The 19,413-nt window shown below is 41.5% G+C and overlaps 1 protein-coding gene across 1 annotated transcript; it reads right to left on the bottom strand.

The window, feature by feature from the left end:
- Window positions 1-1,581: 1,581 nt before the first annotated feature.
- On the bottom strand, window positions 1,582-17,804 carry LOC113169618 (tumor necrosis factor receptor superfamily member 19). Its single transcript, XM_026371185.1, has 10 exons — window positions 17,451-17,804; window positions 16,551-16,642; window positions 15,864-15,977; window positions 10,920-11,098; window positions 10,696-10,781; window positions 5,041-5,205; window positions 3,847-3,975; window positions 3,550-3,652; window positions 2,550-2,844; window positions 1,582-2,357 (listed from the first exon to the last, which is right to left on the bottom strand). The coding sequence occupies exons 2-9, from the start codon at window positions 16,614-16,616 to the stop codon at window positions 2,592-2,594; spliced, it is 1,095 nt and encodes a 364-aa protein (XP_026226970.1). The 5' UTR covers window positions 16,617-16,642; window positions 17,451-17,804; the 3' UTR covers window positions 1,582-2,357; window positions 2,550-2,591.
- Window positions 17,805-19,413: the final 1,609 nt, after the last annotated feature.

The raw sequence follows: 19,413 nt of genomic DNA, 5'->3' as shown, positions 1-19,413 counted from the left end.
GAAATTAATAACTGGTCGACCCCTACTTAGTAGTGATACGCTCTACCAGGTGCTTCCTGTAGCTGTTGATCAGACCTGAATATCAGTCAGGAAGAATTTTAGCCTATTCTTCCTGCAGACCTGTTTTAGCTCTGTCATATTCTTTGGACGTCTCGTGTGTGGCTCTCTTCAAGTCTTTTCATAGGAACTCTATTGAGTTGAGCTCTGGGCTCTGACTCGGCCACTCCAAAAGGTGAATTTAGTTTTTCTGAAGCCCTACTGTTGTGGACGTGCTCCACACAACTTCACCAGAGTTTCAGCTGACATACAGACATTCTCAAATTATCCAGAAGAATTTTTTGATACACTTGGAAATTCATCTTCCCCCCAATCTCTGCAAGCTGGTCAGGTTGATTGGGATGATGTTTTCATGATATGCAGTGGCCTTTTTATGCCAGATGTAGAGCTGTGTGTTCTTTCCAAATAGTTCAATCTAAGTTTCATCAGTCCACCGAACCTTTTGCCAATACTGCTGTGGAGTGTCAATGTGCTCCTTGGCAAATTTCAGATTTGCACATATGTTCTTTTTAGTAAGCAGCAGCTTCCTTCATGGTGTCTTACCATAGACACCCTGCTAGTTCAACGTTCTACCTACTGTAGAGTATAGTTTTTCCACTCGCACTGTGAGTTTTTTATGGTTGTTTTCAATAACGACTTGAAAGATTTTTTTGTGTTGCTACTTTATGCACATCATATTTATTACTCTTAACTTAGATGAAGATCAGATCACATTTTATGACAAATTAATGCAGAAAACCGTGAAATTCAAAAAGGTTCACCTAGTTTTTCTTGCCACTGTCTAATCTGCCCAACAAAGTGTCTATTTACATCTATTTCAACACACTAATTATCAGCTGAACTGGGACTGCAGCTACTCCCTGATACAGTGTCCCTGCTTGCCTAGGTCGGATATCTGACCTGAGGCAGGTGGTGAGGAGAGTACTGAAGGTGTGAACACGCCATCGGAGAGAGACGCAGCGTGCTGGGTGGCTGTAACCACACTGAAGCTACAACCGCAGTTTGACTGATTGTTTGGATATAATGTCTCTCCAACATGGCTTTTTTGTCATTTCAGATGCTTTTTTACCTCTGTGAACTATTTCCAGCTGAGCCTCAGGCAAATTTTATTATCAGAGACTCTGTGGCTGCACTTCAGTTGAATTCAGAAACAATCTAAAGGTTCCTAAAGTGATCCATTAGACTTAATTTTACACATTAAAACCCCTTCAACTCTCACAAGGAGCCGGTGAAAACAGCTTTAAAAGTTTTAATGGGCAGATCTGAAAAGACATAGCTGACTTGTACAGCTGCGAATAACGATTACTTTCATCACAGGTTTATAATTTAGAATATGTTTTCTAAATCATCTGTTGTTTTTCTATAAAATGTGAACATTTGTTGATGAGTTAAGTCACTTATTAAAATAGTTGGCAGCTTATTTTTTTATTAAGGCTCCAACTGTTTTAGATCTACAGTTGCATCATCTCAGTACATCGGTACAAAATCAATTAGGACATTAAAGACTGAATCAAAACAACTTCCTTTAGTATGTAAACTTATTCAAGTGTTTTATTTACAAAAATGATACAGGAAGTGACCTTTCACAACCATCAACACTATAGCTGGGGAAGCAAAGCAAGCGTAATACCATGTCTGTTACAAAAATATTGAACTATTTTCTATTTTACAGTATCTACAACACATTTATCACTTAAACATTTCTCATTTTCACTTGTTCCATATCATCAAGATTGTCTTCAATGTGCAACATATTCACTTTTTGACACTTTTTCTTCACACCTCAATTTTTTTTTTTACAACTGTGACCTTTACACACAAAAGCTTCATAACACCAGCTGCTAGATCAGTGGTGCAGGTTTTGTTCTCCTACATGTGAAGATGTGAGACATTCTCGAGGCAGAGCAGAGGCTCACTTAGATTCACGGTAGTAAGTCAATACTCCTCAGCGCTTCAACTTCATACAATTTCACCTTCTGGGCCAGTGAGTTCACATTCTGTGTGTGTTGTGTGCATTTGTCTGTCTGCCTATGATTTGATGGCATCGGCAGTGCTTTTGTTTGCATTTATGTATACATTTTCCTTGTGCACCCTGTGACGGGGGGCTCTGAGGTCAGCAGCAGGCCTCAAAGAGGTGGTGCAACCGCACTTAAGAGTGACTGCTGCAGATCTGTGTGTGTGTGTGTGTGTGTGTGTGTGAGGGGGGCTGGTGAGTAATCTGAAACGGGATCTGACTCCGGCTGCTGTTAAGTCCAGGGTGGTTCAAGGGTGGGACACGAGCCAAAGAAATCCTTGTCATCCTAGAAAGAGAGGGGGAAGAGGAACATAGGCGTGTAGTGATTAGTCAAAACAGCAGAGTCTTATCTACATCAAATAACACGTGCTATCCTGTGTCTTTTACCAGCTGCGGCTCATCGCCACAGTTAAAACCTATGTCACAGATTTAGTCTGTTCATGTCTGTAGGACGTAGTAACATTCACAGTCGCCTCACCTTCCTGAGACGATGAGTGCTGTTTGGGAAGAAATGCATCTGTCACGGCTTCACTGCGTCTCTGTCGGGCTCTCTCGGGTGACTTCTCCCTTGACCTTCTACGTCAGCGTCACCCTCATGCTCTTCTTCCCCTCCTTCCACCTCCCGTGCCACTGCAGGGTGTGTGTTACACTGTGGCATCCTGAAACTGTCTGCAGGCTCTGAAGTCCTCATCATCCCACCACCCTCTTCACGGACAGATGTCGGATGTCCCCCGAGCTCTGTGGAGATGCCCTCTTCATCCAGGTTTAGATTCCTACAGGAGCGCGATAAAGCTGGTGGTTATTATTACCACAAATCTCTGTTCACAGCCACACCCTGTGGTGTTTCACTTTTATGCAGGATGCCTCTGTTTGTTCTCAGTACTTCAAAGAAGCTGCTTTAATTAACCACATTAAGTTATGTCTACAGTAGAGATAGAAACAGTAGTGATAGAAACTGCTCCACTGCCGCGGGTGTTTATCTGCCTATTGTTTCCAGGTTTACTGAAGGCACACCAAACAGAGTGACGCTGTATCTGGTTCTTGTATCTTTATTTTTCCCAGTGTATAAACACACGTATGTCCCTTAGTTTACAAGTTTTAATGCATAAACTTGATTATTCCAGGCATTTGCATACTGCGTCATATGTAATCTACGGCTTATTTACATTGCCAAGACATGCAGCTGTGTGTATGCTTGTAGTTTTGTAGTGTTTGCTGAAAGTTTAATGTTGAGTTTAGCCATTAACCAGCTGCAAAGGTTTAGCTCAGTCAGCAGAGTGTGGTGCAAACATTGCAGAGTTTTATAGTCATTTCTCCCACAGGTGAAAAATGTATGCAGTCATTGTGTTACCCAGAAGTTTAGATAAAGGTGTGCACACAAAACAGCACGTTATAGAGTTTACAGTATGTCCTCCCTCCTGCCCTTCAATAAAGACAACAGTAAAAACATGACTATGTTGTGATCCTGTTGGTCTTACCTGTCACTGAGGCTCATCTGGGACTGGAAGGGACTGTTGTTGTGGCTTCGACCCAGGCTGTAGCTCTCATCACAGCACAGAGATGGGATCAGATGGACTGGACCTAGACATCATACACAGAAGTTTCACTTTATGTGTTCTCAACACCATCAAAAGTAGGAGTTCTGCAATCTGAAGGGGTGGTTACACCACCTGATAGTAACCTGCCGTACTGTACTGCAGCTTGAATGAATTTGAACCCGTCTAGATAAATCACAGCTGTGGAATAAAATCTCTTCAGTCTGAGCAACGACTCACCACAGGTATGTCCGGGCCCCAGGTGACACTGGCAGCAAGGTCTCTGGGGAAAGTCATGGAGCCAGCGGGGGTCCAGACAGGACAGCTCCGCCCCACTATAGGGACAGTCCTGGGACCTGAGAGAGGCTGCTGAGAAAACATGTTGGACACAGTCAGCACCTGCAGATAGCCCCGTACAGCAGAGATCTTCTACTGGTACCACAACAATAACACTGTATATTTTAAGGTTTATTATGTTGTCTACTAAACCTTTATATATCTGCATATATCAGTAAACACTATTTGTCTTCTCAGCCAAAATGCATTTACATCTTTGATAATCATAGTAATGGTGTTGGCTTCTACGTTTTAGAACAATATCACAAAACTTGAGGTTGCCAGGTGACTTCAGCTGTGGGATTTATCTGACTGAACTTACATGCTCTCATGTGTTGGGAAATGATCCTGATTAAAATTCCTTTGTATAATTAAAAAAAACAACTGTGCTAGCGTTTTGGGTGACGGGTGTGGTGCATATTTGGACTGCGTTAAACTACCGACAAAATATCACCTTGGTAACTTCTACCACACTCTTTGTTTTAGGTGAGCTTACCAGGGAAACATGATGTCATTAATTCTTCCCCTCGGGACAATTCACATACTAAAACACTTTTGGCCTCGAGAATGCTGCTCATTATACAAGTTCCCACAAATATGCAACATCAGGGTTTAATAAGGCTTAACACTGGAGATCACAACTGACAGATGAACTGGCTGTTTGTGTAGTTGAGAGTGATGAAATAATGCTCATTTGGCTATAGATACTCTTTTTATTTGCATAATTAAGGGCTATATAATTCCTTATATATTTAGCTCCTGCCTTGCATAAATTGCATCAAAGGTTAAAAACATTGTGGCGTTTTGGAACACGTAGTGTGTGCTTTTATTTTGGAAATCCTGACTAGAGTACATGTTGTACAGAGAATTCACTGACACCTGCAGAGGGGGTGCAAAGTTCACTGCCTACATGCAAGCCTGATTTGTGAGTGTTGAACTTTAGGTTCACATAACCTTAGCTGCATTCTGTAATTCATCTGATCATTGCTTATTTAAAAGCTCGACACTAAATAAATATGTGTTAGTTCCTAAAAACCTTTTTTTTTTTTTTTCACGTTTAGCTTAAGAGACACGCTTCATCCAGGTGCTGTGACTCACCACTAGGCTTCTTCTCCAGAAGCTGTCTCTTACAATAGATGACACACAGGACCAGCAGCGCCAGCATCACCGTGGCCAGAGCACTGCAGATGACCACAGCAAGGGCCACATCCCGGGGGCTGGTCACCACCGAGGGCAGCGGCACCAGATTGACACGCCCGCTGCCTGTGGGGGAACGTGGTGAGAGAAAGAATGGTGAACACAGTAGATGTTTGCAGTTTTGTGTACAGCAGTGATATTAATATATAATAACCTAGGTTGAGAGTTTTACAAACAGAAAATGTAAAACAATCTAAGTGCAGCTACTTCATACTATCCAACACGTCTCATCCAATCAGAACAGCGTGTGGCAAATGGTTCCTTTGTGCCTCGAGCCAGTCATCTGTTTGCTGAAGTCTAATGAAATAAGCAGAGGAGTTCAAAGCAAAAAACGCCCGTGGTAGATTCCCTCTTTATCTGCCTCTGTCTTGTTCCTCACAGAAGATGATTTACAGACATAAGCCCTCCCCCCTTCTCCTTTGCCCCTGGGTTCCCTCACAAGTATTCACACTGTTGAAATCACGAGACGCACTGGTCAGGTGTGTTCTTTTTAAATAGGTTGGAAGTGAGAGTGTAAACTATGAAGCAGGAAAAAATACTCAGCAAACTGAGCGTGTCAGAGTTGTGTCCATATGCAATGATTTTACAACTTTGTTTGCCTTCAGGATCCTTGACAGACACTCTCACATGTAAGGACGTTTGAATGCTGCTCAATATACAACGTCTCACAAATGCAGGACAACAGGGTTTAATATGACTCAATGCTACATATCACAGCGTAAGACAGATAGGCGGTATCATTAAAACTGGCTCCTGCTACGTGTAATTATCCTGTCAAATACTAAATAAAGATATAAAAGCACAATGTGTGAGCCAAATGTAAAACTCCAAACACGACTGGAATTTTCTCTCACTGTCTCACTTCAGTACAAACATGTATGTAAACAGCTAGTTTTTAATACTGTTTAAGTCAATTATTTTTTGCCCACTTTGAGTGAACGTCTTGTTACATATCATTTTTTAAGACAACTAATGAATGTTGAATTATTCACTCTTCTTTAAGTTCCAATCTGGTCTCCACTAATTCCTAAGGGACATTTCTGGATCTTGGCTGCTACTGTAAATGTTTTGCTCTGATCACCAGCCATGACTTCATTGCAGTTTGGTGATGGGCAGGTATCAAAAAGCTGGTTCATGAGTGCAGAAAACAAGTTCCCTGCTGCAAATGCTTAATGAGCACTGTCACTAGCCGTAATGACAGTGCTCCGTACCAGAAACCAGATTTGTTGTATCCATGAACAAAATGCAGGTACTTCTTGAGTAGTTAGATGACAGAGTGAGGGGATTAGAAACAGCTGTAAATTGCTTCTTTGTACATGTAGAACAAGTTGGGTGGGCGGTATGAATTGGGGTCAAGTGCCTCCAGACAGAACTAAATCAGTTTGGATTATGAGCTATGAAGTTAAAACAATGAGCTGCAAGATGTTGACAGGTTCTGTAGAGCTGAGAGGAACTGCGGTGTTGGGAGATTAATATGGATTAATTATATGGAATTATGGATTTATCCATATGGATGAAGGCATTAAAGTTACTGTTTATATAAAAACTCTGATTAGTTAGTTAGGACATTTAGTTCACTTGTTCTTGGTGCTGGAGTTTCTGGACAATCAGATTTGTGGGGATATGCAACTCATATGTTTTTGACTGCAGGTTGACACTGAACTGTGGTGGTAATATTAATAATTTGTCTTGAAGAAATTGGGATATAAGAAAAACCTAAAATAGCACAATTGTACTGATTCTCCGCACATGCACTGATATTGTCAGCAAAGTATAAGCAGTCCACAACTTTACAGGCATAGTGTGACTACAAATACTGTATAGTACAGGGGGCCCTTTAAGAAGTAAATTAGCTTTGGAGTTTCGCACATACAAACCTGTGAAACACTCACAAACATACTTGTGAAACAAGTACTCGCATTAATACATATAAAACAACTGCATACGTACATGTGCAATCTCAGTATAGCCAAAAGGCATTCCCGTGTAACTAGAAGGTTGTCAGCTGTCAATCAAATGAAAACGTTTAGTTTAGTTCAACAGAAGTGTTGAATGTGTGTAGGAATAAAACTGCTCCAGTTCTGATTACCTTGACTAATAGTAACACTATTTATTACTGCTATTATTTAACAGATAAAGTATGGGAGCAATGAGATTACAATCCTTTCTCAGTTATACCTCGGTTTTACAAAGATTATGGACTGAAAAAGTTGTTTTGCGTTGCTAAATGTTTCTTATGAGCACCTTAAAATATGTCTGCATAATAAAGAAAAAACACTTTTAGTTAGTAAAAAAACATTTTGACATGTAATAAGTCTGGATGGAGAAGAAGGTGAAGTAACCGGACGTCCTGGACTAATCTGTCATCATCTTTTTGATGTGACTGACAGTTGACAACTTTCCAGACACACTTAGATTTCATATGAATGTTTGCGAGCATTTCATGTGCAAGCGTTTTATATGTGTGTAATTAAACGGCATGTATGAGAAAAACTGATTTTTCCCATAATATAGAGACTGATGTCTGTAGTGTGAGAATCTACATTTGAGTGACAGTTCTCTCTGAGGCCATGTACACAGACCTCAACATAATTGCTTCTGATTATTACCAGTAATCAAAAATAATGTTCCTGATCGATGTGTGCATGATAGGGAGGGAGTGGGTTAATGCAGAGCCAACATATGCTGTCATGTCGCTGTGAACAAGATTGACCAGTTAACAACATGCAGGGGAAAAATAAATGTGAAAGACTGTTTTATAAATTTGGCAAATATAAAGACTGAGAAAATATTTTTTAACTGAGATTTGCTGTTTGCTTTCCAGTGAGTTTCTTATAAAAGGAAGTGGTTTCAACCTTTTCACAACCACGAGTTCTTTGTTATGCAATGTAAACATTACTTTAGCTTTGGGCTGTTTTTTATTCAGCTAGATAGGGGATAAGGGTATTTTAACATTCCTTCATTGAAAAAACAAAGAAAACCTCAAAGCGGCGCTCCAAAACTTAGTTTGACCCACAGAGCACAATGAAGAAGCAATTCGATATGAGCACAGAGATGTTCATCATTGTCAAAGAAACAACTTGTTAGTTATTCAAAATACTGCCACACTGCAGTGAAAGATGTTCCACATGTCGACAACATACAAATAAAGTCACTGCAACATCTGCAGTTTATGTGAAGGTAATGGTCAATGGCTCTATTTGCAATCAATGACTGATTTAATTCATAAAGATAATTCTTATTTGCATTTAATCCCACAGAACTCATCCAAGGTGAGCACCATCTGTCCCACAAACACAAAGGCAGCTTGTTATCAGAGGCACCGGCAGCTGCAGTTAACCCACACGAACACCGGTCCATTACAGAGACTTCACCTGCTGATATTGTCTCCGCACAATCCAGACCAACAAACCACAGCTTTTTATAGACTCGCTGCCTGTTGACTTCATGGAACAACACATACTTCCAATAAAAGAAGCACCTCTGAAAAACATTTGACTTTTGCCTGTATGAACCATTTTACAAGATCAAATAAACATTTTTCTGATTTATAATGGTTCAGCCCAGAAGTCATTTGAGATACAATGAAGGTTTTGTTTGGCTAGCATGACAAAAAAAAAAAGAGAAAAGTGGAGAGCTATTTTGCAAAGAGAAGAACCAGCATAAGTGGATTTTCTTGGACAGATCTCTCGCTAAACAGGGAACAGGAGAAGAAAGAAAGTTAGACTGGGAATTCGGTTTCTTCTCCCTGAATAGCAACTACAGATTAAAGTATATTCTATGCAAAACACCATTTTCAAGAGTTCATTTTGAACAACATAGTAAATCCTCAGCTTGCATTCTTCCAAGCCGAAGCCGGAGATGTCGGCTGGAGTGACTTATGACATCCGAAAGCGTAGGTGTTGTTTGTGGCAAAACATTTTACATTCATCACATCTTATCATGTGGCAACACCAAACATCATATTGCTGTGAGGTTTTGATTTGACCATTGCCTGGTAACTTGATTAAGACGGCAGTAAGGGAAAACTGTTCTGCTGCCTGAATTGTTGGCTGGCAAAGCCGCTGGGGCGCATGCATCTTTCTGCATGCCTGTATGTGTTAGCATGGTCTAGTCAGCTCTCCGAGAGATCTACCACGACAGAGAAAAACTCCAGCAGATGAAACACATTAAAGAGTCTAAAGAGATCCATAAAACACAATCTCGTTTTTTCTCAGCTCTAAAAAGCCACTCGGGAAAAGGAGAAGAAGAAGAAGAAAGGAGGGGCTGGTTTAAGATTTACAGTCCACCCCAGTCTGTGGCTACCTCCCCTGCACAGCTGCACCATTGCCCCGGGGCCGGTATGGCCTATTAGAATGATCTGCCCTTTAAGTTTTCACCACCCTCCTGAAGATAACACTGGAGGGAGGGAGCGAGACTTTCAAACATTTGGAAATGCTCCACTGAGAGTCCCTGTAGGAGCTAACTACCATCTATGTTCTCAGACACAATGAACATTTTGTTTCACAGGCCTTCTCTGCACGGATGGACAAATGTGCAGCGTGAGGCGTGTTGTCCCGAGTCCGGCCTTACTACCCAAACCACAGCGCTGCTCACAACAATACTTTTCAAAAATAGCAGAGACATTAAAAGAAAAGCAAACAATCGGTGGATGAGGTGATGAAATCGTGGTTCCTGACATTAAGGGCTTGTGAGCAAAGAGCAAACACTTTTTTATTTAGTTCTGCTTTTTTTATTTAGGGCTGCTAACCCTGGCTGTGTCTGCTCTGATGCTCATGCTGCCAAAAGATCCCCCCCACCCCCCGACACAGCTGCAGCCTTGCCTACGATCAGGAAGTCACACTCAATTACCAAAGGTATAAGTTGACTTGCCTGGTGGTTTTATGTGGAAACCTGAAATCATGAGGTTGTATTTAACTACTTATAATGGCCAGAGGAGAGAAGTTAATTGGATCTGTAGCCTACTGGAATGTGAGCCCTGTTTCTTGTGAACATACTGTAACACACCTCCTGTCTTCTTTTGCATATTGGATCTGTACAATAGGTTAAAGATTACACTCTTTGCACCAGTTTACTCCCTGATGTGTTTGCTGATCATTATCCAGTGCTTTATAATCCACCACTATGTTCTATATCCATGTAAGAATATACTGTGTGTCCATTTCATCTGCTGTTGACTGCATGTAACTGCTGTCGTATGTAAATCTAAGTATTTGTTTGCACATTCGGTGAAAAACTATGGCTCGCTACACTCTGTGAAGGCTGTGGTTCTGGTTAGTCTACCGACTTTGTGCTGGCATGTTGTGCATGTACAGGCTTTGTTGTGGCACTGCTGCCTGAGTTTTGGTTCTAGTAGCATTTTGGCCAGGAGTTCAAAAGTGTGCTGTAGCTGGTGATGTTTGCTTTTAGAGTACTGCATGATGCTGTTTCATCTTAAAATATCAGCTATTGTGGGATGCGATGAATAGACTGTATTCATGGGAACGTTTAACAAAATGTCCCACTGATGTGAGGCCAACTGTTAGAAGAAGTAAAAAAAAAAGGAAAGGTGCTTACAGTGAGGCTCATAAGGAGGTGGTGGGTTCCCACAGGGTATACACTCCATGTCTTGGAAACCACTTAATTTAGTCTTCCTGTAATATCTGTGGAAGACACAAAATTACATCTTTTAACCTTCAAAGCTGTCATGAACATGGGAGCCGCCAACATGCACTGATAACGGTGTGTTGTAACACGTTTCTCTCGTCTCTTCTTCGTAAAAGATTGTATGTGTGTCTCACCCTGGCAGACAGTCGCCACACACTGCGTTGCTGGTGGTGGAGCAGTTGCCCTTCTGGAAACGGTTGATGAGTCCGCAGTCCAGACAGGGCTTGCACTTCTGCAGGCTGCGGTCCTCCTTGAAGCGACTGCTCCGGCAGGGTACACACCGGGCATCCTCTCCATAACCAAAGCCACATTCCTGGGGGGATTAATGGGAGAAACACACCGGGTAAGAGGTGGTTGGTGGGTTGGGATGATGTGCAGCTGGTGAAAGGAGGGCTTGAATGTGGACTATCGGGAATGATCTTGGCTCACAGGATCAGAAGAGAACAATAGCACGCCTCTTTTCAGAGTCCATCTTACACTGGTAATAATCTCCCTGACTCTTTCAGTTTGAATGAGCTGCCTTCCGCTGCAAGACCCAGAAAGCCGAGGCATTTGAATAATAAAGGGGGGACACCCACTGTTGTATTATTGCACGTTTATTGCTGTGTTTTTGTGTGACTCCTTCTTGAAGCAGACTCAGTAAATGTCCTGTTAATTGAGAGGCCGGCAAGCAAAGGGAAGCTTCAGGAAGGGAGTGAGGATTATGGAGTGGTATCTGGAGAAAATAAGATGAATACGCTTTGTGTTTAGCAATTGAAAATGCCACTTAAAAAGCACAGCTTCTTACTACTGTGTGAATGATCTAATGCTCAACCACCTTTTGAGAACCAAGAAAAAACGATGAAAGTATTTTTTAAAAAGGACATGAAATGTAGGTTATCTTCTCTGACAAAAATATCATGGAGTTCCTTTTCCTTGCAGCAGCTGGTAATGCAGAAACACAGAAATCTGGCAAAGTTTAAAAGCAAAGTTTTATATTTTTGGTGAAAGGAACCAGATCTCAACAATGACTCAACCCCCCAAATATTAATAGAAAATAACTCCAGCTGCTCCTTTCCATCTGCTAATTCTTAGTCTTGTTTTGTTTCTTTCCTAATTGGATCTCTGTCACATCCCCGGGTTGGTGACCTCAATGTCAAGCTGACATTTAAATGACAGCTGATATTACTGTACCCCACACTAAGTGAAAGGACCCTGCAGGGATGACATCATACATTTATCATTCATCATCAGCTCCACAGCAGCTGTCCTCCTGTTGTCCAGTGTTGCTCATATATCATTAAAGTGAAGGTCAGCTTCAAACGGGGCGTCTCTCTTCTCTTCTCTCTTCACCCGTGTCTCATTTCACTGCCCGGGCATGCAGTCTTGCTGGAATGTGGGCACAAGAGTCTGATACGGGTGTTGGGTTTGGGGAAGCAGACTGGCAAGAAATGAAAAGGGAGGTTGGAGGCAAAAATGCGATCGTGTGATGGCACCGCAGAGTCGGGGCTAGAAGACGAGGAATTCAGTCCTTCCAGCCAAACACATACGAGCCTGACGCTGAACTCTTGGGCCAGGTCTGGACAGAGGTGGACCCACTGGGGCTGGACTATTGCAGCTGTTGTTACGAACTCTCCATATAAGGCCTTGCTCTCCAGCAGAGAAGGGCAGGGATCAGTGGAGGAAGGGAAGGGAAGAGACAGAGAAAGAGAGTGAGAAGCAGAGAGGGGGGAGGTTGATGAGTGATAAAGAGAGGAGAGCTAGAATAAAAATGACTTGATGAAGCTCTGCACCACAGAGTAACTCACAGTGGTTCTGTGAACCAATTCCACATGAAGAAAGAGGCCCAGAGATGATTCACCTCAGCTGAGCTTGGCACTAGCATAAGCACTGTCCCTGGGGCACCACATGGTAGGACGGGGGGCTGATGCAACATACTGTAGACACAAGCAGGTCAGAGCACCAAAACAATGGAGCTCACTTCTGGCCTCTGATCCAGGCAGCGCAGAACATCAAGGAGTGATCTTCTTCTTTTATCTCCACTTACAAAGCTCAGCAGAACAGACAATGTGACTAGTTTAGCAGCGAAAACAAAGGCTGTGCTCTGTGGTAATCTGTGATGTTGGAGTTCTTACTAAATGAAAAGGTGAATGCACAAAGTGTAAGCCTTTTCCAATAATAAATAACCATAAAGCATCTACCAGTATCAACAGAAGAATCTGTTAAACCTCCCTGAAAAGGCCGTATTTTAAGGGTGTGTACATGTTTAAATAATAGAATAAATACCGCAAAATACACACACAAAAAAAACAAACAGAGGCAAGTTAACTCTATTGTACCTCTGCTGGCAGAGACTGTATATTTTTATGTTCCTAGGCAGGTTTGATCTTATGATGTCTACTAGCGAAATCTGCAAAATAAAACAAAGCAATTGCGAAGACGACAACCACGGTTGTACATAGATATTGCACTTTTTCTCATTTTGTACTTTAGCCATCCACAAAAGCAGATGCTAACATCCCATTTTCATGTCCTATCTCCTGATCTAGTTCGGGTGAGACTGCCAAACACAACAGCAGTGAGGGGGTGAGCTGGCTGGAACCTGAAACATGTTCAGACGCGGAGATATTTCGGAGATTAAGAGGGAATCACGAGGGGGACGGCCAGATCATCTGATCTGGTAATGAAACAGCACTGAGAACTGTAAAGTTTCTGAAAATGGCAAAGAGGCAAGAAGAAGTGTCCAACAAATGCGATGCCATGCACGTTACACTTTCTGAAACATTAACAGTAATACTACATGACTTCTATTAACACAAGAACATTTGAAGCCAGTGTCTGATTTTGACCTTTATGCCCTTTATGCACTCCATGTAAATCATTTTCTCTTTATTCAGCCAATACTATCCAGAAGTGGTTTGTCCTGGCAGTGTGTCCAAAGGAAATGTTACACTATTGCTACATACTGCAAAATGTTGACACATAAAAGTTGTGTCCCGGCCTTTTTTGCCACTGGCAGCTGTCCAGCATGCCCTGGAAAGCAGTTTATCCCAGTTTCTTTGTGCACGACACAAGAGACTAAGCAACTTACTATGAATGAAACCTAGAATGAAATACAGTATGTCAGAGGGAAAAAGAATAAGTGGTTTAAATGGATGTTCCCTCTGTGTGGGTGGTGCTCTTAGCTACAGTCAGTGTGGAGGGACTAATTGATGTTTGTCAGCCTGCTTCAGAGCAGCTTCCAGAGGCAAACTTCCAGAGCAAACTGGGCCACATTCCTTTGGGATCTCTATGGCAGCTGCACAGAGGGACTCCAAAAGTCTGCTTCTCTCCCAACAGCCAGTCCTGCCTTTCAGGATATGAACAGACTCGGTTACACAGAGCTCAGATCACAAGTTGTTTCGCTGGGAAACTTTCTCCGAGCGTTGGCCTAGGTCTCTACTGTGAGCCGACATCCCGCTACCTTCAGAGAAAGAATGAGGCAGCCAATTATTAACTAAGACCCCAGGGTGGCTAGCAGTATTCAAGCCTGTTGAGCTGGCAGAGGACTACTGAAGCGTATTACCAACCACAGAGTGCATGTCTGTGTGTACTGAGATTAAAGGCAACTGGGCTTGAATGCATGTGTGCAACAGATGTCAAGGGTGATACAGAGTTTTTTCACCGGTGCTCAAAGATGTAGCGGAGTGTAAAACCCCCTAAAGTCCATTTACCAGCCTTTTTTTTTTTTTTTTTTCTTTTGCAAGACATTGTTTACTTAAGGCTGACATTCATTTTTATGAACCTGAAGTGTAATAAAATAAACTGAAATTAAGTAATGGAGGGAAATCCTGCTTCTGAAGTCATTTAGTCACAGCTGAGTTGGAGTTTGTTATCCTAGGCCCCATGAGTATATTTTCATACACAGTACATCCAGTTTATTAGGCACACTGAGCCGGTCTAAGGACTAAACTGTCCTGTAATAAATCACGCCTCATGAATATCCTAATGCATACCTTTTTACTTTCATGTTAATTTATGTATACTTCTTTGTAAAATCTAGGTGACCATCACTGACATAAACTGCATGAGCTGTCACAATATTGGTAGGGGGTGGTGACTGCTCCTTTTTTCCAAACTGTGCCTTTAAACAAAGAAACAACTCTTATGCTTGGTTGTGAACATCTCGCTAGCTTTATCCTGCATGGAGTATCATATACCATTGTGTGTCTTGTTGATACTCCTGCAGCTATCTGGCTTTTGCTGGGGAAACAATCTGGCTTTTGCCAAGAAAAACTGCACCTGGAACACAGAATAATATCAATATTTATGTAATAATAGTTTGTGAGGGGGCATCTGAAGAAATTACATATGAAAACGTAAAGGTTCTGCCATGTGGTGTTAGTTACACACGTTCTGCTCATCAAAAAAGTAAGGTTGCAACAAACTTGTTTACTTTATTATTTATAGTTTACTCAGCTTTACATCTGTGCCTACACTTGCATACTGTAGCTGTTGCCAGAGAGGAAAGCCTTTGCTTACCGAGTGTAACTGACACTATAGAGGCCTGTTTGTACAAAGCACACAAAAACCTGTGGCTAAGGTGGTGGAAAAAACTGTATTCCCAGCCGAGAGAGCAGCAAGCTTAGGCATGGCTTGCTTCAAACAGTGAAGACAATAAGTTGGACTGGGTGCAATGGGGAAAAACAATGGGAGCCATTCAGCTGCTGAAGGTCAAAAGTATGGGTGTGACTGATTAAAGAGGGTCGGTGTTCTACAAAAGCTAATAACGGCTTGGCTGTTCTCTGCATGAAAGAGAGGAAGTAATAAATAATGTTTGTTCCCTGGATAAGATACACTTTGCTAAACAGTGGTGTCCATTCAACAGTAAGTTTTTTTTAAAGCATGCGAATAATCCATCCCATTTTTCTTTCAGCTCTTTTCAGAATCAGGAAGCTGATTCATCTGATCTGGTGGATCCCTTGTGTTGCTACATTCTTCTTTTGCTAAATAAACAGGTGATCATGCTTTTTTCCATTTGAAAGGAAAATGCTACTGAGTGAACACAGACCTGCCTAAAACAAAAGTTTCTGTTCATACAGGTAAGGAGGTGTTCCGACCTTTGAAAGCTCCTGTCCTGCATCACACTGCTTGCAGAGTTTGCAGTTTCCAAACCGGTCCTTGTACTCCTGTTCTCTGCATTCTCTGGTCTCCTCCTCAGCCCTCGCAGGAATCTGAGAGGAACAGTTTTTAGGGGAAAGTTAGGGATTCCTGCATTTCATCACCGCATTCATTCATAACAGATAAACCAGACTGAATGCAGAACTATGCATCATCTGTCTTGTGCTAGTTGAAAGGGATCAATCTCCACCTTTGACTCTTCCTGAAAACAAGTCTGATACAGTCGAGATGGGATGAAAAACTTTAATGAGCCCTGTGGGAAAACTGCAGCACCAGAGTCCAAGGCAAAGGAAACAATACACTGATCACAAACCAAAACCATAAAACAAAAACCAACATAGCAAACACAATTAGTGAAGACAGTGCAGTGGATGGAGGCTAAATGAAATGTAGCACTAGAACAAGAATTTAATCACAAATTAAATTAAACAGTTACAGCTGTCTATATATTTGTTGAGACTGTTTGCTCATATAGAACAGTGTAGAATTAAACTACATTTACTGGATGTGAAACAGCGCTGATTCACCATTTTCTGCATTTGTTTCCTTTCACAGTACATAAAGACACAAAGCTGTGATATGATGAAAGCAATGTCATTTACAAAATCGCCTAATAAACGACTCACCAGAGCTGAATATATGACATGTACAGTAACTAGAAAGGAGAAGGTGTACTGTAGCATCCACACCATGTTGATGATCCACTTGTTGCTTGCAGCTGGAGAAAAATGACAGAAATAAGAAGTTTATTATATTGTTTAAGCTGTAGGACACATGCTTCCTACTTTACCAAGAAGAGAAACAGACAAAGTATGGGTAAGTCAGGTGTTATGTGAGAATAAAACACTTTGATTACTGTTCCCAAGTTCACTTCCCAATAAACACAAACATACTTTTTAATCAGTCTGAATTCAAATCTTATTTCCACAGAAATAAAAAATGCCACACTGGATGTTTAAAAGTAAAAAATCAAAAATTCAAAAAAAAATTCAAGACATAGAGAAACCAAATTGTATCACCAAACATAACCATATATTTTCTGTTTTAACAAAGATAAACTCACAGATCACTCACAATAAACATCATGTGGCTTCAATAATGAATCGCAACACCTAGACTTTGATACTGTCACTGTAATGTGGAATATGATTATTCCACTACAGTAGTTTGAATGTAATAAAGACATTAAAAACACCTTGTCCTATAATAAAACACGTGTATGCAATAAAGCACTCATTTAAAATAGAACCAAGTGCATGTGCAAATCACCTCCACAGCTTCCATAAGGAAGTTTAAGTGGAGTTTTTATTGAATAAAAAGCCTCAAAGTCGTGATATTGTGACTAAGTGTCCAACAACAGGCAGTGAGCAGCCTGTGTGCAGCAGAGGATCTAGTCACTTTAACTTTAACGCTGTGGCCCCATAATACTAATACTGTAATACTACTGCAGTAGTACTGCTAAGAGGAATTTAAGTACTACATGATTACTGTTGCTTGTCCCACTTGTCGCTAAAAGCTCTTCTTACCTGCTATGAACTGAAGCCCGTTGATCACAGTATCGCTCGTGAAAAGTCGCCAGCAGACCGGTGAGAGGTGTGGTGCTGTGTGTCCCGCACCGGTCTGCAGCCCCAGCCCAGCACGACGCAGAGCCGCGGCTGCTGATCGAGGACAAGCCCAGAGATCAAATGCTGAGAGAGAGAGAGAGAGAGAGAGAGAGAGAGGGAGAGAGGGTGGGTGGGGGTGTTACTGAAGCGCACGTATCTGATCTGTGATCAGCCAGACTACATCAAAGACCCGGTCCCGGAGTGTGATCGATCCCAGCGGTGGATTTATGGACGTCGGTGTGGAAGACATGCAGTGACACTGAGAAGTGCTGTCAGACAGAAAGGGGGACACTTTAGACCGCTCCCCGCCCTCTCTCTCTCTCTCTCTCTCTCTCTCTGTTTATTTGGCTTTGTTTGCAGTCAGTGCTCTGATTATTGAACACCAGCCAAGTGGCTCCCAAACTATGGTCCAGGGACCTCAGTTGGTCCCTAACACAGTGTCAGCAATGAGCGGAAGTTACAGAAGACATCAGCATTACATTTTAAAGTAATGGTGTTTATTAGACATTTATGTTGTGTGTAAATGTAAGATGGTCTGTCTGCTTGACAAACTTTCATCTCTCATGAGCTGCAGATGTCGTGACATCAGGGAATTACTTCACTCATGAGTTGAATCTAGAGCTGACTCTTTAACTTCATCTGCTGGCGAAGAGCACGGTTCAACGTCAAGTTACTGGTTGTAGGAAAAAGCTGCAAAGCATATGGACGTATTCATTCCTATTCAAATAGATCAGCCAGTGTCTGTAGTAGGGAATTGGTTTTGTACCCTAAAGTTAAAAGGTCACTTCACACCTACTGAAACACTGAGAGCAAATTGAATCCCACTGAGTAAAACTCACCTTTTATAAACGAGTGTTAACCATGAACAGTCTAGTAAAAGTTAGATTTTTTTTTATCCTACTTGGTCTTATTTCCTTTATTTAAATAGAAAATTATATCTTTTCATATGGTCGCTGCAGACTTGAGTTGATTTAGCTAAAGTTTTGCTAAAAACTTTTTTTTCTGACAAAAAGCTAATTTGTGAAGATTATGGCAACAAGTGCAGCAGCGTCAACGAACCTGACAAAGGCCATGTTGACACAAAATGTACATAATCATATCATATCCACCTGGGTGCACGGTGGTGTGTGTGTGTGTGTGTGTGTGTGTGTGTGTGTGTGAACCAAGGCAAAGACACAGAGGACAAAAGTTCAACACTGCCAGTAAAAGTGGCCAATTACTGTACATGTCTGGACATGTTGTGTATGAATTCCAGAAAATCACGGTCTACACTTGGAAATGTATTTATCTGTAACCGAGCCCACTGTGGATTAGTAATATTTCAGTTGCTTAACGTGTCGAACGCAGCATGCAACACATCTGTTATTCTCATTCTTCCATGATTTACTCATCATTTATAGTTAGAGTCATTATACTTTCGTCACCATAACGTTTGATCTTTTTTTATGAAATTATGTAGATCACCAGTTTACTCCCTGTAGCAGCCACACAAATGCATATTTGTGGCTGTAATTGTGTTCTCATTTTTCCACTGTGTTGAGGTCAGATCTCTATTGTTGATGTGTCATGAGCCATCTAGCTGTGAGAGGGTGGTGCTGCAGCTGAAGCATCACCCACATCCAGCAGGAGCTTCAGATATGCTGGTGTCTCCATCTACTGGGCTGCTGGTCTCATAGTTTGTTGGAGGGAATTAAATACTGGTAAAATCTAAAAGTTACTTTAATGTGTCTCTACTGTAGCCTGCTCTAAAACGTCCAAATTTCTATTCTGGAGTATTATTGGAGTGTTATGAGCATAATGAATTATTTGTATGTTTATGCCTAAAGGCTATACTAAATGTGAATGTACATCCACAAATGATTAATTCTAACTATCGCATAATATG

This window comes from Anabas testudineus, chromosome 13 (genome assembly GCF_900324465.2).
Source record: "Anabas testudineus chromosome 13, fAnaTes1.2, whole genome shotgun sequence".
Lineage (NCBI taxonomy): Eukaryota > Metazoa > Chordata > Actinopteri > Anabantiformes > Anabantidae > Anabas > Anabas testudineus.
This window is presented reverse-complemented; position numbering and strand designations above follow the sequence as displayed.